The sequence below is a fragment of the Cnephaeus nilssonii genome, assembly GCF_951640355.1.
Source record: "Cnephaeus nilssonii genome assembly, chromosome: 5".
Lineage (NCBI taxonomy): Eukaryota > Metazoa > Chordata > Mammalia > Chiroptera > Vespertilionidae > Cnephaeus > Cnephaeus nilssonii.
The window spans coordinates 8,941,116-8,962,738 of NC_137076.1; the positions used below are offsets into that span (position 1 = coordinate 8,941,116).

Genomic DNA, 21,623 nt, shown 5'->3' on the forward strand with positions numbered 1-21,623 from the left:
CTCTCTGGCTGGCCTCCTCCCCCTGCCTGGGGACTGGGGGATGTTTCACAGTGGCAGAGTCTGAGTGAGAAGAGGCCTGGCCTGGGCATTGGCTGAGGGATCCAGAAGCCAGCACTTCCTGGGCTGGGTGGATTAGTCAGAAGGTGAGGCTGGCAGAGCAGCCAGCCACATGCTCCAGGACAGTGGCCAGTGTGGCAAGTCTGGCACACCATAGCTGCAGCAGGAGCCCCAGGGGACCAGTCCTAACTACCAGGGCTGCAAGGGGATACCACTCCTCTGGGGGCTGAGGGTCCTCTGCAGCCCCCAGGTGTGGCTCCTCCTACTAAAACCTCCCAAACAGCCCAACCCTACCCCAAATAAGCTTCCAAGGCAGGACGATGGAGCTGGGGTGGTGCAGGCCAGCAGTCCTGGGCGGATGAGGAAGGTGGGGGAGGTGCTGAGGCCAAGAGGGAGGTAGGGTAGGGCTGGGACAGAAGGCGATGCTCCTCTCCTGTGGATGGGGTGCAGGTGGAAGACCTGAGGAAGGGAGGCGAAAGGGCTCCACAGTGGACTGTCGCAGCCAGGGCTTGGGCGACAGCAGTAACAGTCCCTGGAAGAGCGCCTGATGTCTGATTGCCTCACACATGACAGCCCGGGCAGAGCCAGGTTTCAGGGCCCAGCCGCCTGCTCGCCTCTGCCGCCAGGCCCCTCCTTCCCCCAGGCCCAGCTGGGTCGTGGGGCTCTGCAAGGCGTGGGCTCTCTCCGTGGGATTGGTTGGGAGCGCTGGCAGATGTCAGGCCTTTCCAGAGCGCCAGACTTCAGAGGAAGAGGCTGGGGGACGGGGGTCTCGGCCGCTGTTTGTCAGGAGAGCTGCTCTACATAGAAGAGGTGGGTTGGATGGAACCTTACAAGTGGGCTGCTAGGAGGAGGCGGCGGGGCAGAATTCCCCGCTAGGGAGCTGGGTCCCCAGAGAAGACCCCGCCCGCATCCAAAAGCCTCAGCCCCAGAGCCCCGCCCCATCCGGGCGGAGCTCCGAACCTGTCGGGAAGAACCGCCGGCTACTCGGGCCGCGCGCGGGCTCCAGCAGAGGACCCCGCCCCGTCCGGGAGGGGCCGGCCCCGAGCCCGGCGCGCCCCTACTTGCAGGTGTGCACGTCGTAGACGCGCGCGCACTCCTGGCAGCTCACGTAGCAGCACCAGTGGAAGACGCAGAGGCACTTCTCCCGGCGCCGCTCGGCGCGCGCGTTGTGGCCCCGGCCGCAGCACAGCAGGTCGCAGCCGTCGATGCCCGGCGAGCTCACGTTGCAGGTGCGGTCGCGCGTGCCGAAGGAGCCGGTCTCGCGGTTCGGCTCGCAGAAGTTGGGCGAGGCCTCGTAGTAGACCAGGTCGCGCTCCGTGGGCACCTTGAAGTAGGTGTAGCGCGGCCGCAGCGTCTCCACCCAGCCGCGCGACTCGCGGTGCTTCTCCACCACCATCTCCGAGGCGCTGTCGTACTTGTCCTTCAGGAAGTCGCCGACGGCGCGGAAGTCGGGCTGCGACCACCAGCAGGTCTTCACCTCGCAGCTGCCCGACAGCCCGTGGCACTTGCACTTGAGGTGCATGTGACTTGCGATGGCCTGCAGGAGCGCGGGCGGGGGCGTCAGGGCCCTCGCTCAGCGCAGGTGCGTCTGCGCGGGACCGTCTGCCAGGACCCTGCTCCTGTCCTGCGGCCCCCGCCCCAGGCTCCCCGGGCAAACCCAGCCCACCTGCCTGCTCCATAAGGCGCCTGGGGCTCCCAGGCGGAGCAGGTGCCCGCTCCATGGGCCTGCAGTGCCATTCCCTTCTATGAGCTCCCGTGGCCGACCCTGAGATCCAGCGGAGCGCGGGGTGGAAGCGGGGTAGAGTAGGGAGGGTAGGGCCCGGGAGCCCCCCTGCTCTCTCCTAGGCTAGCTCTAAGTCTTGGGCATCTGTGACAGAGTGAAGGAAGGCCGGGCTGTAACGTGATGATGTAAGTGCAGACAGGAAGAAGGAAGGCGTTAATGCTAACCTGGAGAACCCATGATCGAGGCCCAGAGGTGTATGGGAGCTACCTGAGTGTGGGTAACGGGGGTGGCTTGCATTGGACATCTTCAGGGCCCAGGAAGCTGGGTTCTTGGACTGTAGGGGGTTGGGAAGAGGAGGAGCGAGGCAGTGCAGGGCACCAAGTTGGGGGTGCCTGGGGGGCCTGAGGGTGGACAACCGGCCGGGTCTGGCAAAGTGGTGTGTGTGTTTCTTCCTGTGGGAACCCCAGGTTCTCTTTGGGGAAAGAGGTGAAGGTGGGTGACTTCATCAGACCTAAGGTTGCCTTGCCCACTGTGGTGGTCACCACCTCCCATGAGCCCCGGAGGCGGGGCTGGTCCAAACGGAGAAGCGCTGGGAGTGCAGACCATACACTGGTTTGCTGTAAGTCCTCAGACTTTGTACAAGAAGAGGATGTAAAGTATCTCATGCATGATTTTAGTATTGATTGCATTGCTGAAACGACAGCATGTTGGGTATAGTGGGTTAAATAAAATTTAGTATTAAAATGAATGTCGCTGTTTTCTTTTGATATGTGGCTACTAGAAAATTTGGTACACATGGCACTCCCACTGGATGCTGGGGTAAGGCTTCAGAGGGCTCCGCATCCGGGCCCTTCCCTGCTTCATCCCCATCTCCCTGCTGTTTCAGCTCTTCCCTCGCATACCGGCCCTTTCCCTGGGCATCTGTGAGTTGCCCCCACACCAGTTCATTTCTGTCTAATCTCCACCCTCTTCCCTTCTGTGGCCAAGCTTTTCCAAACAGGAGCAGCTGCTTCCCCCTCTGCATCCTCAGTCTCTTGTTTTAGTTTGACTTTATCCAAGTTATATATGTATGTACTTGAAAGCAGTGGTCGCCAACCTTTTGGCCCTCAGGTACCACCAGTGGTTCGTGGACCACCTGTTGGCGACCGCTGCTTTAAAAAGCCCAATAATTCCCGAAATGTGTTAAGAAATACAGGAACCATGGCCAGGTAGCTCAGTTGATTAGAGCATCATCCCCATACACCAAAGATTCGGGTTTGATTCCCTGTCAGGACACATACACTGAGTGGCCAGATTATTATGATCTCTGAACGCATAATAATCTGGCCACTCAGTGTGTGTGTGTGTGTGTGTGTGTGTGTGTGTGTGTGTGTATATATATATATATATATATATATATATATATATATATATATATTAGAGGCCTGGTGCATGAATTCATGCATGGGTGGGGTCCGGCTAGCCTGGCCAGGGGGAGGAGACATGGGTGGTTGGCCTGCCTGCCTGCTGGTTGAACTGGTCAAGGGGACAATTTGCATATTAGCCTTTTATTATATAGGACATACACTGAATTGACCAATATTCCATAAATAACTGGAACAACAAATCCCTCTCTCTCTCTCTCTCTCTCTCTCTCTCTCTCTCAAATAAAAACACACACAGGAGTTCTGCGCCCATTCTCACTCAGACTTCCCTGACCATCCAAGGTAGTGCTGTGTGCCTCTCACAAACCTTGTGTTTGGCATTGTCTCTGGACCTCTCACCCCTGCCCCCGCCACTCTGATGCACATTTCCAACCTCTTCCTGCTTTAAGAACTAGAACATATTTCTAGGTGGATCAATATTTAGTGCTGATGGTATTGGGATTGTTGAATGTCATATTCAGTTGAGCCATGTGATATGGTACGATTACTTTTCCTTTCCTACAAGATGTTTTGTTGTTACTTTTTGAATATATGTCTCATGGATTCAGCCTCAAGCGCTCCCTTAATTGTCTAAGTATCTTCTTCAAGACATTTAAACACACCAGGTGTCCTATCGATTTCATCTTGGAGACATCTTGTTGAGAGGTCTTCTGGTCAATTTTAGGAAATGTGCTTGTCTGGAAACAAATCTTTTCTACTTGAAAAGTTGAAAAATGGTTTAAGTAAATTTCTTGGCTAAAAGCGCCCCCCCCCCCCACCCCTCAGAATTCTGAGAGTACTGCTCCATCTTATTCTGTCATTTATATTTTCTTGGAAACTCTGATACCATCCTGGCTCTGATACTTGACGCGAACTCGACCTTTTCCTGGGCAGCTTGGGGGCCATGTCTGTGCTGTCAGCTTGGTGTGGGTCTCCCTTTCTTGTTTCAGTCACTTCCTGGGCCTGTGTGGGCTGAAACCCGTGATCTCCAGCCCCAGAACCTTCCTGCCTTATTTCTGTGCCAACTTCCTCCTTTTCAGGTTCATCACTGTCTCTCATGGACAGAGCCTCCATATTTTCTGTTCTTTCCTAGTCTCCATCTCTGACCTTTTTCCCCTCTGCTTTGTGGACAAGTATCTTAACTATCTACCAACCTTTCTGCTGAGAGTTTTGTTTCTGCTGTCCTATTTTTAATTTCTAAGACCTCTTCCCCCACCCCTAATGTTCTCTTAACATCCTGTTCCAATTTCATGGGTAAGTATGTTTTCTCAACTCTCTGGGACAGTGATAGTTTTTGAAGTTTTCTTCTCTCTTTACAACATCTCTTTTCCATAAGTTTGGATCTTGTTTCTTTGTTTTGGTCTTTACCTTTGTGATTGCTGGAGGCCTCCTTGGGTGTCTGAGAGTCCTTGGTTGTTGGTTTATATTTAAGAGCAGGCCACTAGCCCTGGCCGGTTTGGCTCAGTGGACAGAGCGTCAGCCTGTGGACTGAAGGGTCCCAGGTTCAATTTAGGTCAAAGGCACATGCCCAGGTTACTGGCTGGATTCCCAGTAGGGGGCGTGCAGGAGGCAGCCAACAATGATTCTGTCATCATTGATGTTTCTGTCTCTCTCTCCCTCTCCCTTCCTCTCTGAAATCAATAAAAATATATTTTAAAAAAGAGTGTAAAAGGCAAAAAATAAAATAAAATAAAAACAGGCCACTGAAAACCTTGTTGGAAGCTCCTGTGCTTGGGGCGGGGGGCGGCGGGGGGGGGGGGGGGGGGCGGGGACTTGCCAACTTGAGCCCTAGCCCCAGAGTGACTTGGCCACATTGTTTCATTGGAGAAGTTAAATCTCTTCTCCTGGGTTCCTCTGATTTCTAGGGCAGAACTTTCCATTCTCCTGCCTGTGGGTGATCAAGCATCAGTGCAGCATTAGGAGATTAGGAAGAGAAATGCACACTTAGATATACTATTGTCACTTGGGTGGCCTTGCTCTTAGCTGTGCTTGGGTTCCACAGGCCAGACAACCCCTGCTTTACCCTTTTTGGAAAATAAGTTTGCAGTTTTCTGGTAAAGGAGGGGTGTTGCCTGGGTGCAGGGAGTTGGACAGAAGAGCTGGTGGGTTAAAAAGTGCTTTTAACGTAGACTTTAACCAGTCTTCCTGTTTTCAGCCCCATATTTACTTCTGTTTCTCAAGACACCTGATGCTAGTAATTCCTGAGTTGTTGCTCGGATTTCGCCTCTGCTGGCTTAAGACTCAGCTTCCTTGGGCCTACTAAGACATTGGATATTCATCTATCTGCTTTTTAGCTTTCAAACGTTCGTTGCCATTGTCACTTCTTCTGTTCTTCATGTTTTCAGGAGCCTTATTTATGTTAAAATTCATTCGTTGTCATTTTAGTGGGTGTTTAGGAGGTTGCAGAGGAAAACGCTTGTGTTTGCTTTGTTGTATTTAACTGGAAACCATCAATCATTCTTCAGTTCTACAATTTTATGTGATTCTTTCCCAAATCTACTATATTATTTTTATGGTTTCCAGTTCCCTGCTGAAATGTTCAACCTTGCATTTTAGCTATATGAATGTGAGCATTTTTTATAATTATTAATCTTACGTTACTGATGAGAAAACGGAGGCTCCAGAAGGGTTAAGTAACTTTCCCAAAGTGATACACTATTAAATGAAGGGTCAATATTTGAATCCATGTCAGGTTTCCTCCCAAAACCAAGTCTCTAGTATATTCCTATGCTATTTCTGAAAGGGAAAATTTTTGTTTTCCTTTTTTTAAAAATAAACCTTTTATTGTTGATAGTATCACAGATATCTCTACTCTCCCCCCCTTTACTTCCATCCTGCCAGTCCCTACCCCCCATGTCTGCTGTACCTTATTGCCTGTGTCCATGGGCTATGCCTATCCTACATAATAAAAAGGTAATATGCAAATTGCATCACTCCGCTACGCCCACGATTGGGCCGGCTGGAGGCGCGGGGGGGGGGGGGGGGGCAGGACTCAGGGTGGCCGATTGGCTGGCGGTAGGAGCGGGGGGCGGGGACTCGCGAGTCCCCGATTCCCGCTCCTCCCACCGGCCGTTAGGCCAACGCTGCGGAAGGACCCATGGGGCCGGCGGAAGACGCTGGTGGTGGCCGATTGCGTGGCTGCTGGCAGCAGTTTTCCGCCAGCACCAGTTTTCCTCTGGCCACCCTCCGATCGGAGCGCCTCCCGGATCGGAGTTCCTCTCCGGGTAGCCGATCGCGCTGGCGGGAGGCGCTCTGATCGGCGGGTGGCCAGAGGAAAACTGCTGCTGGCAGAAAACTGGTGCCGGCAGCCAGGTGAAAGTCTATTGCACGAAACTTCGTGCAACGGGTTTCTAGTCTATATATATAAACCCTAATATGTGAATAGACTGAATGGTGGAACAACCAAACAACCAGTCGCTATGACGTGCGCTGACCACCAGGGGGTGCACATGGAACATGGCAGGCGTTAGTCGTGGTGGAATGGTGGAGCAGGTGAGCAGGGGCGCCAGACCAAGGCGGGTGCCGGTTGCTGTCATTGGGGCGAGCCTCTGGTGGTTACTGAAAATTCTTTGCTCCCGCGGTCCTGCCTGGTGCTTGCACCTGCTGCTGGCACCAGCCCTGCTCGCACCCGCTGCTGGCACCCAGCACCAGCCCCAATCGCTTGGCACCGTCATCGGGTGCAAGCAGCGGCTGCCGGCCCCGATTGCCCCTCAGGCTTTCTCCACCTCCCCCTGCTCCTGAGGGGTGATTAGAGCTGGCAGCCACCTCTTGCACCCGCACCTGGCACCAGAGCTGCCACTCACACTCATTGCTGGTACCTGGCACCGGTTCTGATCGCCCCTGAGGGCTTCTCCACCTCCCCTTGCTCCTGAGGGGCGATCGGGGCAGTAGCCACCACTCCCACCTGCTGATGGCGTCGGCCCCGCTCACACCCGCTGCTGGTGCCGGCCCCAATCGTTCTGTGCTGTCAGTGGTGTGAGTGGGGCCAGCACCATCAGTGTGTGGGAGCGGCGGCGGTGGGAGCAGCGTTGCCAGCAGACAGGGGACCGGGGGCCCCAGTGGGAGGGACCAGGTGGGGGCATGGTGGATGGGCCGAGATCCGCCCCTGTGCCCACCACAGCCTTGCAGCCCACAGTTCCTTTCAAGGTGCACGAATTCGTGCACTGGGCCCCTAGTAAGTATATAAACTCTTTAGCTTATCTCTCCTCATCTTCCCAACCCCACATCGATGTATGTCAGTCTGTTCCATGCCTCCCTGCTTCGGGTCTTATTTTGTTGGTCAATTCATTCTGCTCATTAGATTCCACAAATAAGTGAGATCATGTGATATTTGTCTTTCTCAGTTTGGCTTATTTCACTTAGCATATATTTTCCAGGTCATCCATGCTGTCCCAAAGGGTAAGAGATCCCTCTTTTTTATAGCTGCATAGTATTCCATTGTGTATATGTCCCACAGCTTTTTTATCCATTCATTTACTGATGGGCACTTGGGCTGTTTCAAAATCTTAGCTATTGTAAATAATGCTGCTATGAACATATGGGTGCATATATTCTTTCTGATTGGAGTTTTTGGGTTTTTAGGATATATTCCCAGGAGTAGGATTGCTGGGTCAAATGGCAGTTCCATATTTTTTGAGGAAACTCCATACTTTTTCCCATAATGGTCGCACCAGTCTGCATTCCCACCAGCAGTGTACTAGGGTTCCCTTTTCTCCACATTTTTGCCAGCATTTGTCATTTGTTGATTTTTTTATGATAGCCATTCTGACAGGTGTCAGGTGATAGCTCATTGTGGTTTTAATTTGCATTTCTCTGACGATTACTGACTTTGAGCATTTTTTCATGTGTCTCTTGGCCATTTGTATGTCCTCTTTGGAGAAATGTCTATTCAGGTCTTCTGTCCATTTTTTAAATGGATTGTTTGTCTTCCTTTTGTTGAGTTGTATGAGTACTTTATATATTTTGGATACTAACCCTTTATCAGATGTATCATTGGCAAATATGTTCTCCCATACAGTGGGCTCCCTTTTCATTTTGATGGTGGTTTCTTTTGCTGTGCAGAAGTTTTTTATTTATTTTGATGCAGTCCCATTTGTTTATTTTCTCCTCAGTTTCCTTTGCCCTAGGAGATGTATCTGTAAACGTATTGTTACATGAAATGTCTGAGATTTTACTGCCTATGTTCTCCTCTAATATTTTTATGGTTTCATGCCTTACATTTAAGTCCTTTATCCATCTTGAGTTTATTCTTGTGTATGGTGTAACTGGCAGTCTAATTTAATCTTTTTGCATGTGTCTGTCCAGTGTACATATTTGTTTATAATCCGTGTCTAATCATTCTAGTATTTAGAGTCCTGTTTCTGTTTTTGTTTTTGTTTTTCCTGATTACCACTTATCCATTGTGCCATCGGCTCATGTGACAGGTTATCCTTATTTATGTGGACAGTGTGTTTGAAAAATTATTTGTAGAAACAGTGTTCAGCCTAGCTCAAGTCTGCACATATGCACAACAGCTGGTCTGCTTCTGGTTTACCTTTACTCCCTAGGGTCCTAAACTGGGCAGTGATTTCCTAGAGAGACCACCTTTCGTAGGTCCGTTAGCTCTGTGAGGCCGAGGGAAGTGCAGCTTAGTGCTTGCACTTGCTTCCACATCAGCAAATGACGCTAGGACAAAAGCTACCCCAGGTACCAGACTCAGAGTCCTGTCTTTTGGACCTGGGACTGCTAATTCCTCACTCTGTGGTTAGTTTAGTTATGTGACATTTAAAAACTATTTTATGGAAGTGTATTATACAAAAATGTGTATATGTCATAATCTAAAACATGACCAAATTTCACAGATCACCAGGTCCTCAGAAACTCCCATCATGCTCTTTTCCCGTGGCTGTCCTCCCCCTTTTCAGGGCACTGATTCTGACAGCATTTCCCTGATGACTAATGATATTGAACACCTTTTCATATACTTATTGGCCATTCCTATATTTTCTTTTGTGAAGTGGCTTTATTTTGTTTTAGCCAACATTTTTATTGGGTTATCTGTCTTTTAAAAAAATTAATTTGTAGAGTTTCATATATTTTTGGAGATATTATTTCCTCCTGTGTGGGTTGTGTTTTTAGTTTCATGATGGTGTCTTTTATAAATAGATGTTTCTTTAAAAAATTTTTGTTTTAATCCTCACCTGAGAATATTTTCCCATTGATTTTTAGAGAGAGTGGAAGTGAGAGGGAGCGACAGAGAGAAATATCGATGTGGGACACATCGATTGGTTGCCTCCTGCACACGCCAGGGAGGAGCCTACAACCAAGGTATGTGCCCTTGGCTGGAATTGAACCTGGGACCCTTCAGTCCACAGGCCAATGCTCTATCCACTGAGCCAAACTGGGTAGGGCTGAATAGACATTCTTAATTTAAATATGGTCCACATTTTTATATTTTTCTTTGACCTATTTAAGAAATCTCTGCCTAAGATGTCTAGGTTTTCTTCTAAGCATTTTTTGGGGTTTGTTTTACCTTTCCCATTTGGATTTGTAATTACATTTATATATGGTGTGAGGTAGGGGTCAAGATTATTTTTTCCATATTGTGAGTCAATGGACTGAGCACATTTATTGAAAAGCCCATTTCCCCTTCTGCACTGCTTTACCTCCCCTGAGATAGATCAGGTGACTGTACACAGGTGAGCATTCTTTACTTTTAGCAGGGTGCCTTTTGTATTCCATCCTGCGTTTATACTGTCTTCAGCAGGAAGATGAGACTGACTCACCTAGTCCCCGTTGTCGGAAGTTGAGTGTCCCCGTTCACTCTTCAGCCCTTTGCAATCCCCTGGTTCCACTGGGCAAAGCCAGTGCCATCTTTGTGTTGCTAAATCTACTGGACACCTGTAGGTCCTTACACAGTCCCTGTTATCAGCAGTCAGTCCTCTATCAGTTTCCCACTGAACTTCTGACCCAGTCCTTTTTAGCAGGGCCCACAAAGCCCTCAAAGCTTGTTCCAGCAACTTCTCCATCTCCCAAATTCTCCTTCTCCTTCTGTTTTCCATATTCTACCCAGACTAACTCATGTGCAGCCTCACCCTGGGCTGCCCGGAGGCTCTCCTGGCCTCCTCCCAGCTAGATAACTGCCATTACTCTGCATTCCTCCGCTCACTGTCTTTGACAGCAGAAGTCTTTTTTTTTTGAGACTCCAGCCTGGTCTGGACCGTCCTCTGAGCCAGTTCACCCTATGTGTATGCATTCCCTCACAGAACTTCCAGACTGTGCTGTAGCCGCATCTCTTTGGCTGTGTAGGAGCTCCTGCAAGGCAGGCCTTTATCCCATGCCTCCTTTCGTGTGACCCCAACTCCAGAAGTGGACCTACCATTCTGTGGGAATACGCAGACACTTGTGGAGCAATTGGACGGGACTGTGTTTCAGACCAGGCCACACTCCTCAAGGGACCAGGGGTGTGCTCTGAGGGTCCCCTGGAACATCCCCAGGGCACAGAGGGCCATGGTCAGAGACCCCTCCCCAATGCACAGGACAGTGGTCAGAGGGCGCCCTGGTGCACCCTCAGACACACAGGGCCATGGTCAAAGACACTGCCCCAGTCCCCGAGGATACCCAGGGCAGTGGTCAGAGGGCCCCCAGATGCACGGCTAGGACACACAGGGTTGTGGACTTACCTGGCGCCCAGCCTCATTGTTGTGGCGGTTCATCGCAGAGCGGGCGTCAGGCCTATTCTCTCTCGCGTCCGCGAATTCCCGAGACACCATCCCACCAAACTCGATGTCCTCGCTGCAGCCACCCCATTTCCAGCCGTGGCCTGGCGAGCCCTGGTGACGGCTGCTGCATCCGCAGATGGCAGCGGAGCCCTCGGCGCAGGAGCGTGTCACTGCGAAGGCCACTCCGGCGGAGGCAATGGCGTGCACGAAGGCGGACTCCCGGGTGGCTGTGGAGAGAGGCGTGAGGTGGGCAGGGCGCAGGGGCGGGCAGGGCTGGGGGGAGAGGGTGCTTGTCCCCAGAGGACCCAAGGAAGAGAGGGAGAGCTTCCCCAGGGAAAGCCCACCAAGGGCGAAGGAACCCAAGAAGTGATGCAAAGGGCACTGGTTGTGGGGAAGTGTAGGGACGTGAGCTCCCTGCAAGCTGCTGGCTGGAGGGAAATGGGAGCGCCCCTTCCAAAGCGGTTTGTCAGCTTCTAGAAAACATACTCCTGCCGCCGGCCGCAGCCATCACCCAGGTGTTTCCCCTGGAGGAAGCCTGCAGTGACACAAAGACCAGGAGCAAATGTCAGGGCCGTTCTATCTGCAACAGCCCCAAACCGGCAGCTCCCAAATGTCTGAGAGGGGAATGGCCTACGATAAGTAAGTCCTGTGATCGGATGGATATACAGGGTGGTGACTGCATTGTACACCTGGAAGTTGCTAAGAATACATCTTGTGTTATCACCACACACAAAAAATAGTAACTGTATGAGGTGATGGATGTTAACTACACTTATTGTGGAGATCATTTCACAATATACAATATACCAAATCATCATGTTGTACGCCTACAACTAATACAATATACACTGAGTGGCCAGATTATTATGATCTCTGAATGCATAATAATCTGGCCACTCAGTGTATATCCTATATAATAAAAGGCTAATATGCAAATTGTCCCCTCGACCCGGAGTTCGACCAGCAGGCAGGCCGGCCAACTGCCCATGTCCCCTCCCCCTGGCCAGGCTGGCCGGACCCCACCCATGCACGAATTCATGCACCGGGCCTCCAATATATATACGTGTGTGTATACACACACACACACACACACTGAGTGGCCAGATTATTATGCGTTCAGAGATCATAATAATCTGGCCACTCAGTGTATATGTCAATTATACCTTCATAAAAAAACTGTGGCATTTGCATAAAGGGGAATTTTATTTAGCAGTACTTGGAAAAAGAGCATGATGCTTCTCAAAATAATCATGCTGACTGAACCAAGGCCACCGGACAGCCCTGGGGTCAGCTCCCCTTGCCCAGACCTCCCAGTAGGAGCTTCCAGCAGCCTGATGACCTGCCCAGAGTGTGGCTCTGGCCCACATGCTGCCGTTCTGCCTGCACATCTTTCCCCTCCTTCACCCGGCTCTAGGTGCTGCAAGGACCACAGGCCCCCGGTGCATGCTCGCCCTGTGCAGGCTCCACACGCTCAGGCCTGGGGATGCCCAACGGCTGCCTGACACCTGCCCCAGGACGGCCTCCAGGCCTCTGCTAACCCAGAGGCTGGAATTGGGCCCCTGCATGCAGCCTCTTGGAAACTGAGTCAGAGGGAGTGACATTAGTTTTGCAGAGGGGCAGTGGGGGAGGGCTGGAGCGTGGGAAGAGGAAGCTCGCCAGGCAACAATATCAGACAGGTATAGGCGGCTGTCCAGGGAGGCCCCCTGGACCTTTCTGGGTAGGAGCGGCCTAGCCTGCCCCTGGTAGACAGAGCCTTGAAGATGGTCTTGAAAGACAGATAGGAAGCAGACAGAGAGAAAGCAGAGGGCAGGGGTATTCTGCTGAGCTGGCAGGACCAGAGGGAAGTGCAGGGCATGTGGGGGGTGGGGCAGCCTGGCATCCCCAAGCAGGACTTTTCCTGAGGGAATGAATGCATTGCCTCCTGGGTGTGTGTAAACATTCTGATGGGCTCTGGGTTCAGGATGAGGGAGTGGGGCTGCCCTGGGGCCCCAGGTCACCATGGCACAGCAGGTGCTGTTTGCTAAGCCCTGCTGGAGAAACCAACAGCGGGGAGCCAGATGGCCCCCTGGAGCGTACCTGCACCCAGCAGGAATTAAAAACACAGTGAAAGAACTCTCAGGGCTTTGGAGCCCGCAGGCCAGGCTGAACCCTGGCTTGGCTCTGATGGCTGGTGTGCCGTAGGTGTCTCTGCTGCCCTCATGTGGGATCCTGCACCCCACCTTTCTTGGCTCTGGCTCCTGTCTCTCCTCAGGTCTTGGGTGGAGAGATGTGGGAACAGGACTGATCAGGGCACCGGGTGAGTGCCCCGTTGTGTTCCCCCGAGCTCCTCCTGGGCACAGGCCCAGGCAGGCCTGGATCCTGCTGAGCTCCCCATGGCTATAGGTGAGAAATGGTGGAGGGCGCTGATGCCTCCTCACCCCGCCTCAATGCCCAGGGGGCTTTTGTTCTGGGAGGGACATGGGTAGATGGGCTCCATCCTGGGGAGTAAGCAGAGGTTTCAGGCTGCTTCCAGGTTCGCAGCCGAGCATGGGTGCCCTAAACCCCGTGAATGCACACACTCAGACTCCTCCACCCAGCTTCATTCACATCCACACACTTGTTCCCCAAAAGTGAACATTTCCTCAGATACTGAGAGGACGTGCCCTCTGCATTGGCCTCCCACTGGCCATCTGGCCCCACTTGCACTTTTGCTTTTGGTGCTTCTTTCCATAGATTTCCAACACTTTCTGACAGCCGTGTGCAGGCTCTGGACACCCGTGTCCTCCCTGGGCTCTGAACTGAGCAGGCCTGGTCTCTCCCTGCTTTTGGGAAGCTCTGGGCCACACCCCCAGCCATAAGCCCCAAAAGGCCTCCTAATGCCACTTGGGACCGCCCCAAACTGAAAGCTGCTCTGGTCTCGGGGGCCCAGGCCTATCCTGCTCACCCAGCCCTTCCCTAGGAGTCCAGCCCTCAGCATCTCCCACCAGGACCTGAAGGAGCTCCTGGTTGGAACCTGCACCCTCAGCCTCCAGCTTCTTCCCTGATCCATATGTACCACACACACAGACACAGGGATGTACACACACACACACACACACACACACACACATGACAAACACACACATGCGTACACACATACATGACAAGCACACACACACACCCATAAACACACTCACACACATAAGTGTATACACACATGTAACACACATGCACACACACATAGACAGTTCCTTACACAGAGACACATAGAAACACTCATATATATACACAGAAGCACAGAGGCATACACAAACGCATGCACATAAATACACACATACATGCACGCACAGATATACACACCAATAGACACTGTCACACACAGACACAGATATACACAAATAGACATTCACTCTCACATAAACATGGCCACACAGCCACACACACACCTCCGCAACACCCCCGTAGATACTCTCACACATAGACACACAGGCACACACAAACATGCATAGACACACATGCACACACAGACAGACACATAGGTACATGGACACACAAACATGCATGCATACATATACATGCACACACAGAGACCCACCCACAGACACTCTCTCACACACTCCCATACACACATATACACATGTACACGCATGCATACACATGCACACACACATGCATACACACATACACAGGCCACTGGCACAGTGCGTTGTCCAATGGCCATCTGGCTCTGCCTGGCCGCTTCTCGAGTTCTTGACATTGTGTCCTTGCTTGACTGAACACAGGCCAACTCCTGCCCCCGAGCTGCCCTCCCAGTTCTGTCAGCCACTACCTGGCCTCCAGCCACACTCAGCTACTGCCCTTCCCTCAGGTTTTCCCCCAGATGTTCTAATGCTCATGCAGCATCTGCCTGGTCCCATTCCCCACTCTTTGGGGCACAGGATCCTGTGGCCATGAGGTCTGGGCATGATCTGTTCTTGGCCCCTCAGGCTCCCAGGCCCCATGGGAGCTCCCTCCTTCACCCGCTTGGTCTGGAAGCTCTCTGAGGCAAGGACTGTGTCCTGTTCACCTTTTGTTCCCAATCAGGCCATCACACAGATGGTTCCTGAGGAGTGAGGGCCTGGTCTGAGGAGAAGGCAGGGGGTCTAGCCTGGTCTGAGCCCATCTAGGCAGGCTTACTCTGTGGGTCCGGCTCTCTGACCCTCCCCACGCAGCTTGCCCTTGAACAGATCCAGGATAGCTCCCCTCATCTTCCCCTTTCTCAAATATCAGCCAAGCAGCTACCTCCCCAAGACTCACGAAGCCCCCTCCCTGTTTTCCTTACATAATACGATGAATCAGTTCACAGGCAGGCCTGCAGCAGCCCTTTGCTGGCCTAAGGCATCTGAGTGAATAAATGCCAGGGTGCTGAACACAGACCCCTTCCCCTCCCGTCTCTACGCTCAGCAGAGCTCCCACCCTTGTTTTGTATTCTCAAGAACTCAGGCTGCCTCCTTCCCCCTTCTCAGGCCCTCGCTCTCAACTCTTCTCTTTCTCTCCTCTCCAGGGCTCAGCCGGATGCCTCCTCTCCCACCGGTGCAGCCTGGGTTAGGCGCTGTTGTTAGGATGGGCTGTGGACTCCTCGGGGGCCAGCTTTCCTGGCCACCCCTCCTAGGGCAGCTCAGGGCACAAGGCAGAGCCAGTATGTCCTGGGCACTCCTGGGGCCCTCCACACACAGCCTGGTACCTTTCTCCACTGCACCCTCTCACGCTCAGCTGGTTGAAGGCCCTGGTTGTGCTTCTCAAGGACCTCCAAGGTCTGAATACCCTCCTGCAACCCCAGCAGAGCTGCCTTTCAGCCCAGGGAGCTCAGAGCAGGTTCCTACAAGAGGACCCGGCTCTCCCTCTGCCTCCTCCCTCTATGCTAGCCCCTCTCTCCTCTGAAGATAAGGGGAGAGCAAGCAAAGGCCTTGCCCCACAGCTCTCAACAAGGGCTTGGAGATCCCTGCTTATTAACCTCAGGCAAACAGCCAGGGCCTCCAGACACACTTGAGGGAAAGGGTGTGGGGGGTGGGTGGAGGGTTTGGGGAGCTTCCCCTTGAACTTGGAGGAAAAAGAACTCATTTTTGCCCAGCTCTGTCACCAGCTAGCTGTGCAATCCTGCACACATTCCTCCCGCCCCCCACCGTGGGCCTCAATTTCCCCTTCTGCCAGATGAGAAGACCGCTCCTCAGACAAAGTCCTGCCAGCCGAGGATGCCATCCATGGAGCAGCCTTCACTTCGCTCACGGAGACAAGAAGCCTCTGCCTTGTGTTTCAGAAAAACGTGCTGTGGTTCGTTTTCACAAAGGAAGTCCATTTTAAAGCTCAAGATAGGCCTGAGCAGTTCCCCGCAATACTGACCCGGCACCAAGAAAGACGGTGACTGCGCTGGAGGAACTGGGCAGGCCCATCTCACCAGAGGGACCGAGGTTGCCACGGCCAGCAATGGGACAGACGCCATGCACCATGCACCTCCCCAGACGGAGCTCTGAGGACACCCCATTGATCTCAAGGCATTCTTTTTTTTTTTTTTTTTAATCCTCACCCTAGGATATTTTTTTACCTGAGGATATTTTTTCCATTGATTTCTAGAGAGAGAGGAGGGAGGGAGGTGGGGGAGAGAAACATCAATGTGAGAGAGACACATTGATTGGCTGCCTCCTGCATGTGCCCCCACTGGGGCTGGGGAGCCTGCAACTAAGGTACATGCCCTTGCCTGGAATTGAACACGAGACCTTTCGGTCCGCAGGCGGATGCTCTAAGCACTGAGCAAAAACGGCCAGGGCTGCTTTCAAGGCATTCTTGCCAAGGATGCATCACCTTTATCTAATCGTCCGGAGACCCAGAGGCCTGAGCAGGCTCCTTCCAGTCTCGAGGGCACAAAGAACAAGGGCCAGCATAAGATCCTGGACAAAAAAGGGACATCGGTGGAAAAAACGGGTGAGACCTGGGAAAAATCTGGAGCTTAGTTAATGGTGATGGAACTTAATTTTGATGGATGCACCTGGTTTGTGCTATGTCAGCCCTGGGAGAGGCCTGGGAGTGGATTTGGACTCACTCTTGCAATGTTTCTGTAAGTCGACACTTACTTCCAAAGAAAAAAGTTAAAATGCACCCTGAGGCCATGCAGAAGGAAGACCCCAGAACGCCCATATGACTTTAACCTAGGAGCAATAGGGAGGTTTCTGGGGGTTCCTAACCCTCCCGAAACCGTAAGCTGGAATGACAGCGCACATCTGAAAACTTGTGCCGATTTCTGAATCGATAACCCACTGGATCAGATTCCCACAGAGATCTGAACAGTCAGGTTATGACCCGTGGCTGGAATGGCCTCCGTTTACAGAGGAGGGGTACAGGCTTCCCCGAGGTCATGGGTGTGGAGGGCCTGGAGCCCATTGGCTGCCGCAGTCACAGCCAAGTTGTTATCCACAGGCAGCAGCTTCTGCAGAGGCTCCTGCTTCTGTTTACACAACAGAGCAGCTCCTGAGGAAGAGATGGGGAGCCATCCTGCCCTGGGAAGGCACCTCCTTCACCGGCAAAATGCCTGCTTCCCAACAGCCTGTGCAAGGTTGAGAGAAAAGGAGGAGACACAGGCTGCTGTGGGAGGGGGTGCTTAAGGACCAGCGCCTCCAGTTTGCCATGTCGCTGGGGAAGAGCCTGGATAAGTTTCTTGAGCTACCTCAGGCCTGCTGCCTTCAGGCCCAGGACTCAGTCCCACACTGCGATCAGACAAAGCTGTTCTGTAAGACAAGCATCTTCCACGAGGAAACCATCTTCCCAACTTAATGTCTCATTAGCAATTATTTATCGAGTTCATGCAAAATACCAATGATTTATCCTTCCATCCATCCATCCATCCATCCATCCACCCACCATCCATCCACCATCTATCCATCTTCTGTCTGTCCATCAATCCTTTCATCCATCCAGTATCTGAGAGTCTATAATGAGACATACACTAAATTCAGAACTAGGAATATGAGATAAATAAGATGCAAGGTGCCCATTCTCAAAAGCCAAGGTAAGAAATCTGAAAGGAAGTGGATTGCTGCTCCACATGATGAAGTTTCTAACAGCCCAGGCTTCCGAAAGTTGGAAGAGTTGCCTGTCCAAGTGGTAATTAAGCAGAAGCTGGATGACCAACCGATTGTCAGGTGGAGAGAATCTTTGTACTGGGGAGGAGGAGGGTGAACCAGAGGAATCCTTCCATACCGTTAGTAGTAGGCTCTCCTGTTGCAAGTCAGGTTCTCTGCTTTGGGCTGTGTGAAGTCATTTGCCTTTGGGAGCTTACAGTTCATGAGGAAGAGATAGGGAGAATAAGGCCATATGAGAAGTAGGCTTGGCAATAGGAGCTTTGGGGCAGGCCTGGGATAGATGGATGGTGGATGAATGGAGGATGGGTGGATGGATGGATAGATGGATATATGGCTAGTGGATGGTGCATAGAGAATAGATGGGTGGGTGAGTGGGTAGATAGGTGAATGGATAGGTGGGTAGATGATAGATGGATGGTGGATGGATGGGGAGAGTCTGGTGCAGATGAGGGAGTCCTGTGTGGCAAGAACTGGGCATCTGGAGGAGGGCAGGAAGAAGAGCCCATTACAGCCGCCAGTGCAGCCTTAGGGGTGGGGAGCCAAGTGTCACTTCTGAGATGGGCTTTGGCAATGACTTCACCTCCCAGAACTTAGAACTAAAGGATCTTAGCAATTCCTTTGTTTCCAGGGGCTTGTCAAGTACCAGAGATCATTTGTGGACTGAAAGAGTACTGCCAAGTATTATTACTTCATGAGAGGGCAAAACATTTAAACAATGACTACCATAATTTTGGAAAAGGACTTTTTAACATCAAAAAGGCCATATTTCTAAAGTCCTATATGTTGAAGAAAGTTCCAAAAAATTATTCCAAGGATCTTGTTTTTCATATTTCACCATGAAGCTGGTCAGCTGGCACCTATTCACTGAGTACTACCTGTGTTCATGGTGGACAAGAAGGCCTCTCTCTCTGAGCTGACCTTCCCTTGGGGAGGTCACCCAGGGGGCCATTTCTGATAGGGAGGCACAGCCTGAAGGCCACCTTGCCCTGGACCATGAATCCTTTATCACAGATGAGAGAACCAGCCCAGACAGGAAGAGGGGTGCTCTACTCAGCACCAGCAACATGTGGAGGTTCAGAGCAGGTCAGCCACTGGCCCCAGGCTGCACAGCAGGGAGTACATACCCCAGACAGAAGTCCTGGCACAGGCTTCTGTACCCCTAGCAAGGGATCCTGAGACCCCACCAGGCTGTTTCTGTGGTTGCAGCCTTGAAGAGGCGGGGACTCCACCTACCCTGCTGGGCCCACATCCCACTGCCATGGTGGGGTGAGGGGATGCCTGCCTGTCCTCTCCTGGGAGGGGAACGCTGTGGGACACTAATACTGGACACGGAGGAGGGGTTCCTGGGATGAGCCGTTGGCCTGAGGAGACACTGTACTGGCCTTTCTGAGGGACAAGGGTAACTCCAGGCAGTGGAGGTTCCTGGAAGGGGACTGTTCAAATGTGATCTCTGAACAGTAAGCTGAAACTCTTGGGACATTCTGTCTGCGGGGTTCACTGGATGGTCTCTTTGGGAAGTTCTGCAGGGACAAGGTCACCCAAGCCCTGTGTCACTGCAGGCCCACCAGTGTGCCCGGGGCCACGGTTCTTGGGGACATCTACATCTATAAAAGATCCCAGGTGATTCCCCAGCTGTAGGGTGCTAATGCTGGATGAGGAGGAAGGGCTCCTGGGATGAGCTCCCAGGCTCCATTGCGGCCTCAGATTTGTAAGACCCAGCAGGTGTGTGGGAGGGGAGGAGCTCACATGAGGGTCTCTAACACAACCCCCCTGCCCTGGGTCCCCAGGGTGGGCTGTGTATCTCGGGCCTGGTCCGTATGTGAAGCCAAGCCCTTGGTCACTGACCTCTGGAACTCAGAGGCCTGTCTATTGTCACCTGGTGGCCAGGCAGGGACTCAGCCAAAGACAGGGTGGGGTATGACCTCCCTAGAAGCTGCAGGACCTGTTTGCTAGAGTCTCTTCTTGGCTGACCTCCGCCCTCACCTGGGTGCAGCTCTCCCCACCACGGGCTCCTGGGCTCCATCTCTCCTCGGATCAGTGCTGACCTTCAGGCCTCTGAGGGTCACTTGGCCCTTGCCTGCCTATAGAGCATCACTGGTGCATCACAGAGAGAACCGGAGTGCCCTCAACCATGCTGTACCCCAGCCTCCTTCTCTGCCCCCCCCCCCCGCCACCTCCCCAGGTGGCTTGGGGCCTACAAGCTTCTGCCCACTTGGCAGGTGGCAGCCCAGGTCACTCCTAGAGTGTTCAGTAGGTTGGCATCTTCCCTCCATCAATGCCCCAGGACGGTGGCTCTGCTGGACCAGGCTGGCCAGTGCCTCCCCTTCCACAATGCCTACCCTCCCTGGTCCCAGAGTGAGGTGGGCAGTGGAGAGGGGGGGTCGCGATGGCATCTGGTAATACTGCATCCTGAAACCACCTGAGAGTGGAATTCGGCTGGCACCCCACTGTGGCCAAGGCAGTGGCCTCTGACACCGCCCCTCCGGCGTGGCCAGTGTCCTCTGATTACCTGCTGGGGCTAATGAATTTGGCTTTGTGAGCCACTGTCATGCCGCATTAGGCCCACAATGGCCTGTGATATTTTATATGAATTTCCCCCTCGTCGGCGATTAGGCCATGGCAAGCTGGTCATAGCAACCGGGAGGTATGTGCGGGGAGCGCTGTTCACACGCCGAACATGGCCCTCGGGCGTGTGAATCCAGCAGCATTTTCACTTTTCTCTGTGGTTAATCTTGTCGTCCTGGTGGGCACATTGTGCTCTGAGCCGGGCGCGGCAGGGTGTTGCAGAGTTTCTCTGGCGCCTTCACCCCCTCCCACTGGGAAGAGTTAATGATATACGGGGGAGCCCCCACCACCCAGCACAGAAACACTTTCTGATGAGGGTCAAAGGTTGCAACCTGGATTGGGGATGCTGATCCCCTCGAGGGCCTCCTATTCAGGCCCCTCCTGAGCACTGAGCCCAGCTCGTGCCTGCACCCAGCCCTCCCAGGGAGGCAGCAGACCACCTCTTGGAGCATGTCCAGGAGAAGGGGTCTGCCAGGGAGGGGACAGGGCATGCTGTCCCCCTCCTGCTCCTCCTTAGCCCAGCCCCCAAGGAGAACAGGAAAAGATTGGGGTCTGGGCACACACCTGCTGAGAACTTGATTGACCTTCCCAGACCTTGCCTGAGGGGCTTAGGGATCCTGGGGGAACTGATCAGTACTCTGAAGTGACAGGCTCCAGGCCCTGCTGGCACCAAGGGCACAGAATGCATGAATAGACACAGCCCAGTGCCCGGTGTCATTGGAGGATGCAGCTGGGGGCCTTCCATTGCTTTCAGGTGAAATGCCCCACCTGGCTGGGAGCCCAGCTCCCTGCAAAGCCCTGTGCCACAGGGGAGTGCCCCTCACGCTTGGACCCTAGGCTGGCCACATGCCACTGTGCTTCCCAGCAGGTGTGTGGGAGGGGAAGAGCTCACATGAGGGTCTCTCCTACTTCAGGGTGTCTGCTGAGGCTCCTAGCTCTGAGATCTGTCTTCCTTGCCTGGAGGCCTCCCCACTCCTTCACCTCATGGGTCAAGAGGGGGTGTTGGCCAGCTCTGGGGAAAGCAGGCCCTTCAGGTGCCTGAGCCCTGCCAGGGGTGGGGAGCAGATAAGCAGCAATCCTGCGCCAGCCTCCATGCACTCAGAAA

At 52.9% G+C, this 21,623-nt stretch overlaps 1 protein-coding gene across 1 annotated transcript in view; it reads right to left on the bottom strand.

The window, feature by feature from the left end:
• Window positions 1-1,114: 1,114 nt before the first annotated feature.
• Window positions 1,115-21,623, bottom strand: part of WNT3A (Wnt family member 3A) — a gene marked incomplete at both ends in the record, with an annotated part of 52,327 nt that continues 31,818 nt past the window's right edge. Inside the window, 2 exons of the mRNA XM_079773162.1 lie at window positions 1,115-1,594; window positions 10,845-11,110. Of these exons, the coding sequence (XP_079629288.1) occupies window positions 1,115-1,594; window positions 10,845-11,110 (746 nt within the window). The remainder of the gene's footprint in view (window positions 1,595-10,844; window positions 11,111-21,623) is intronic.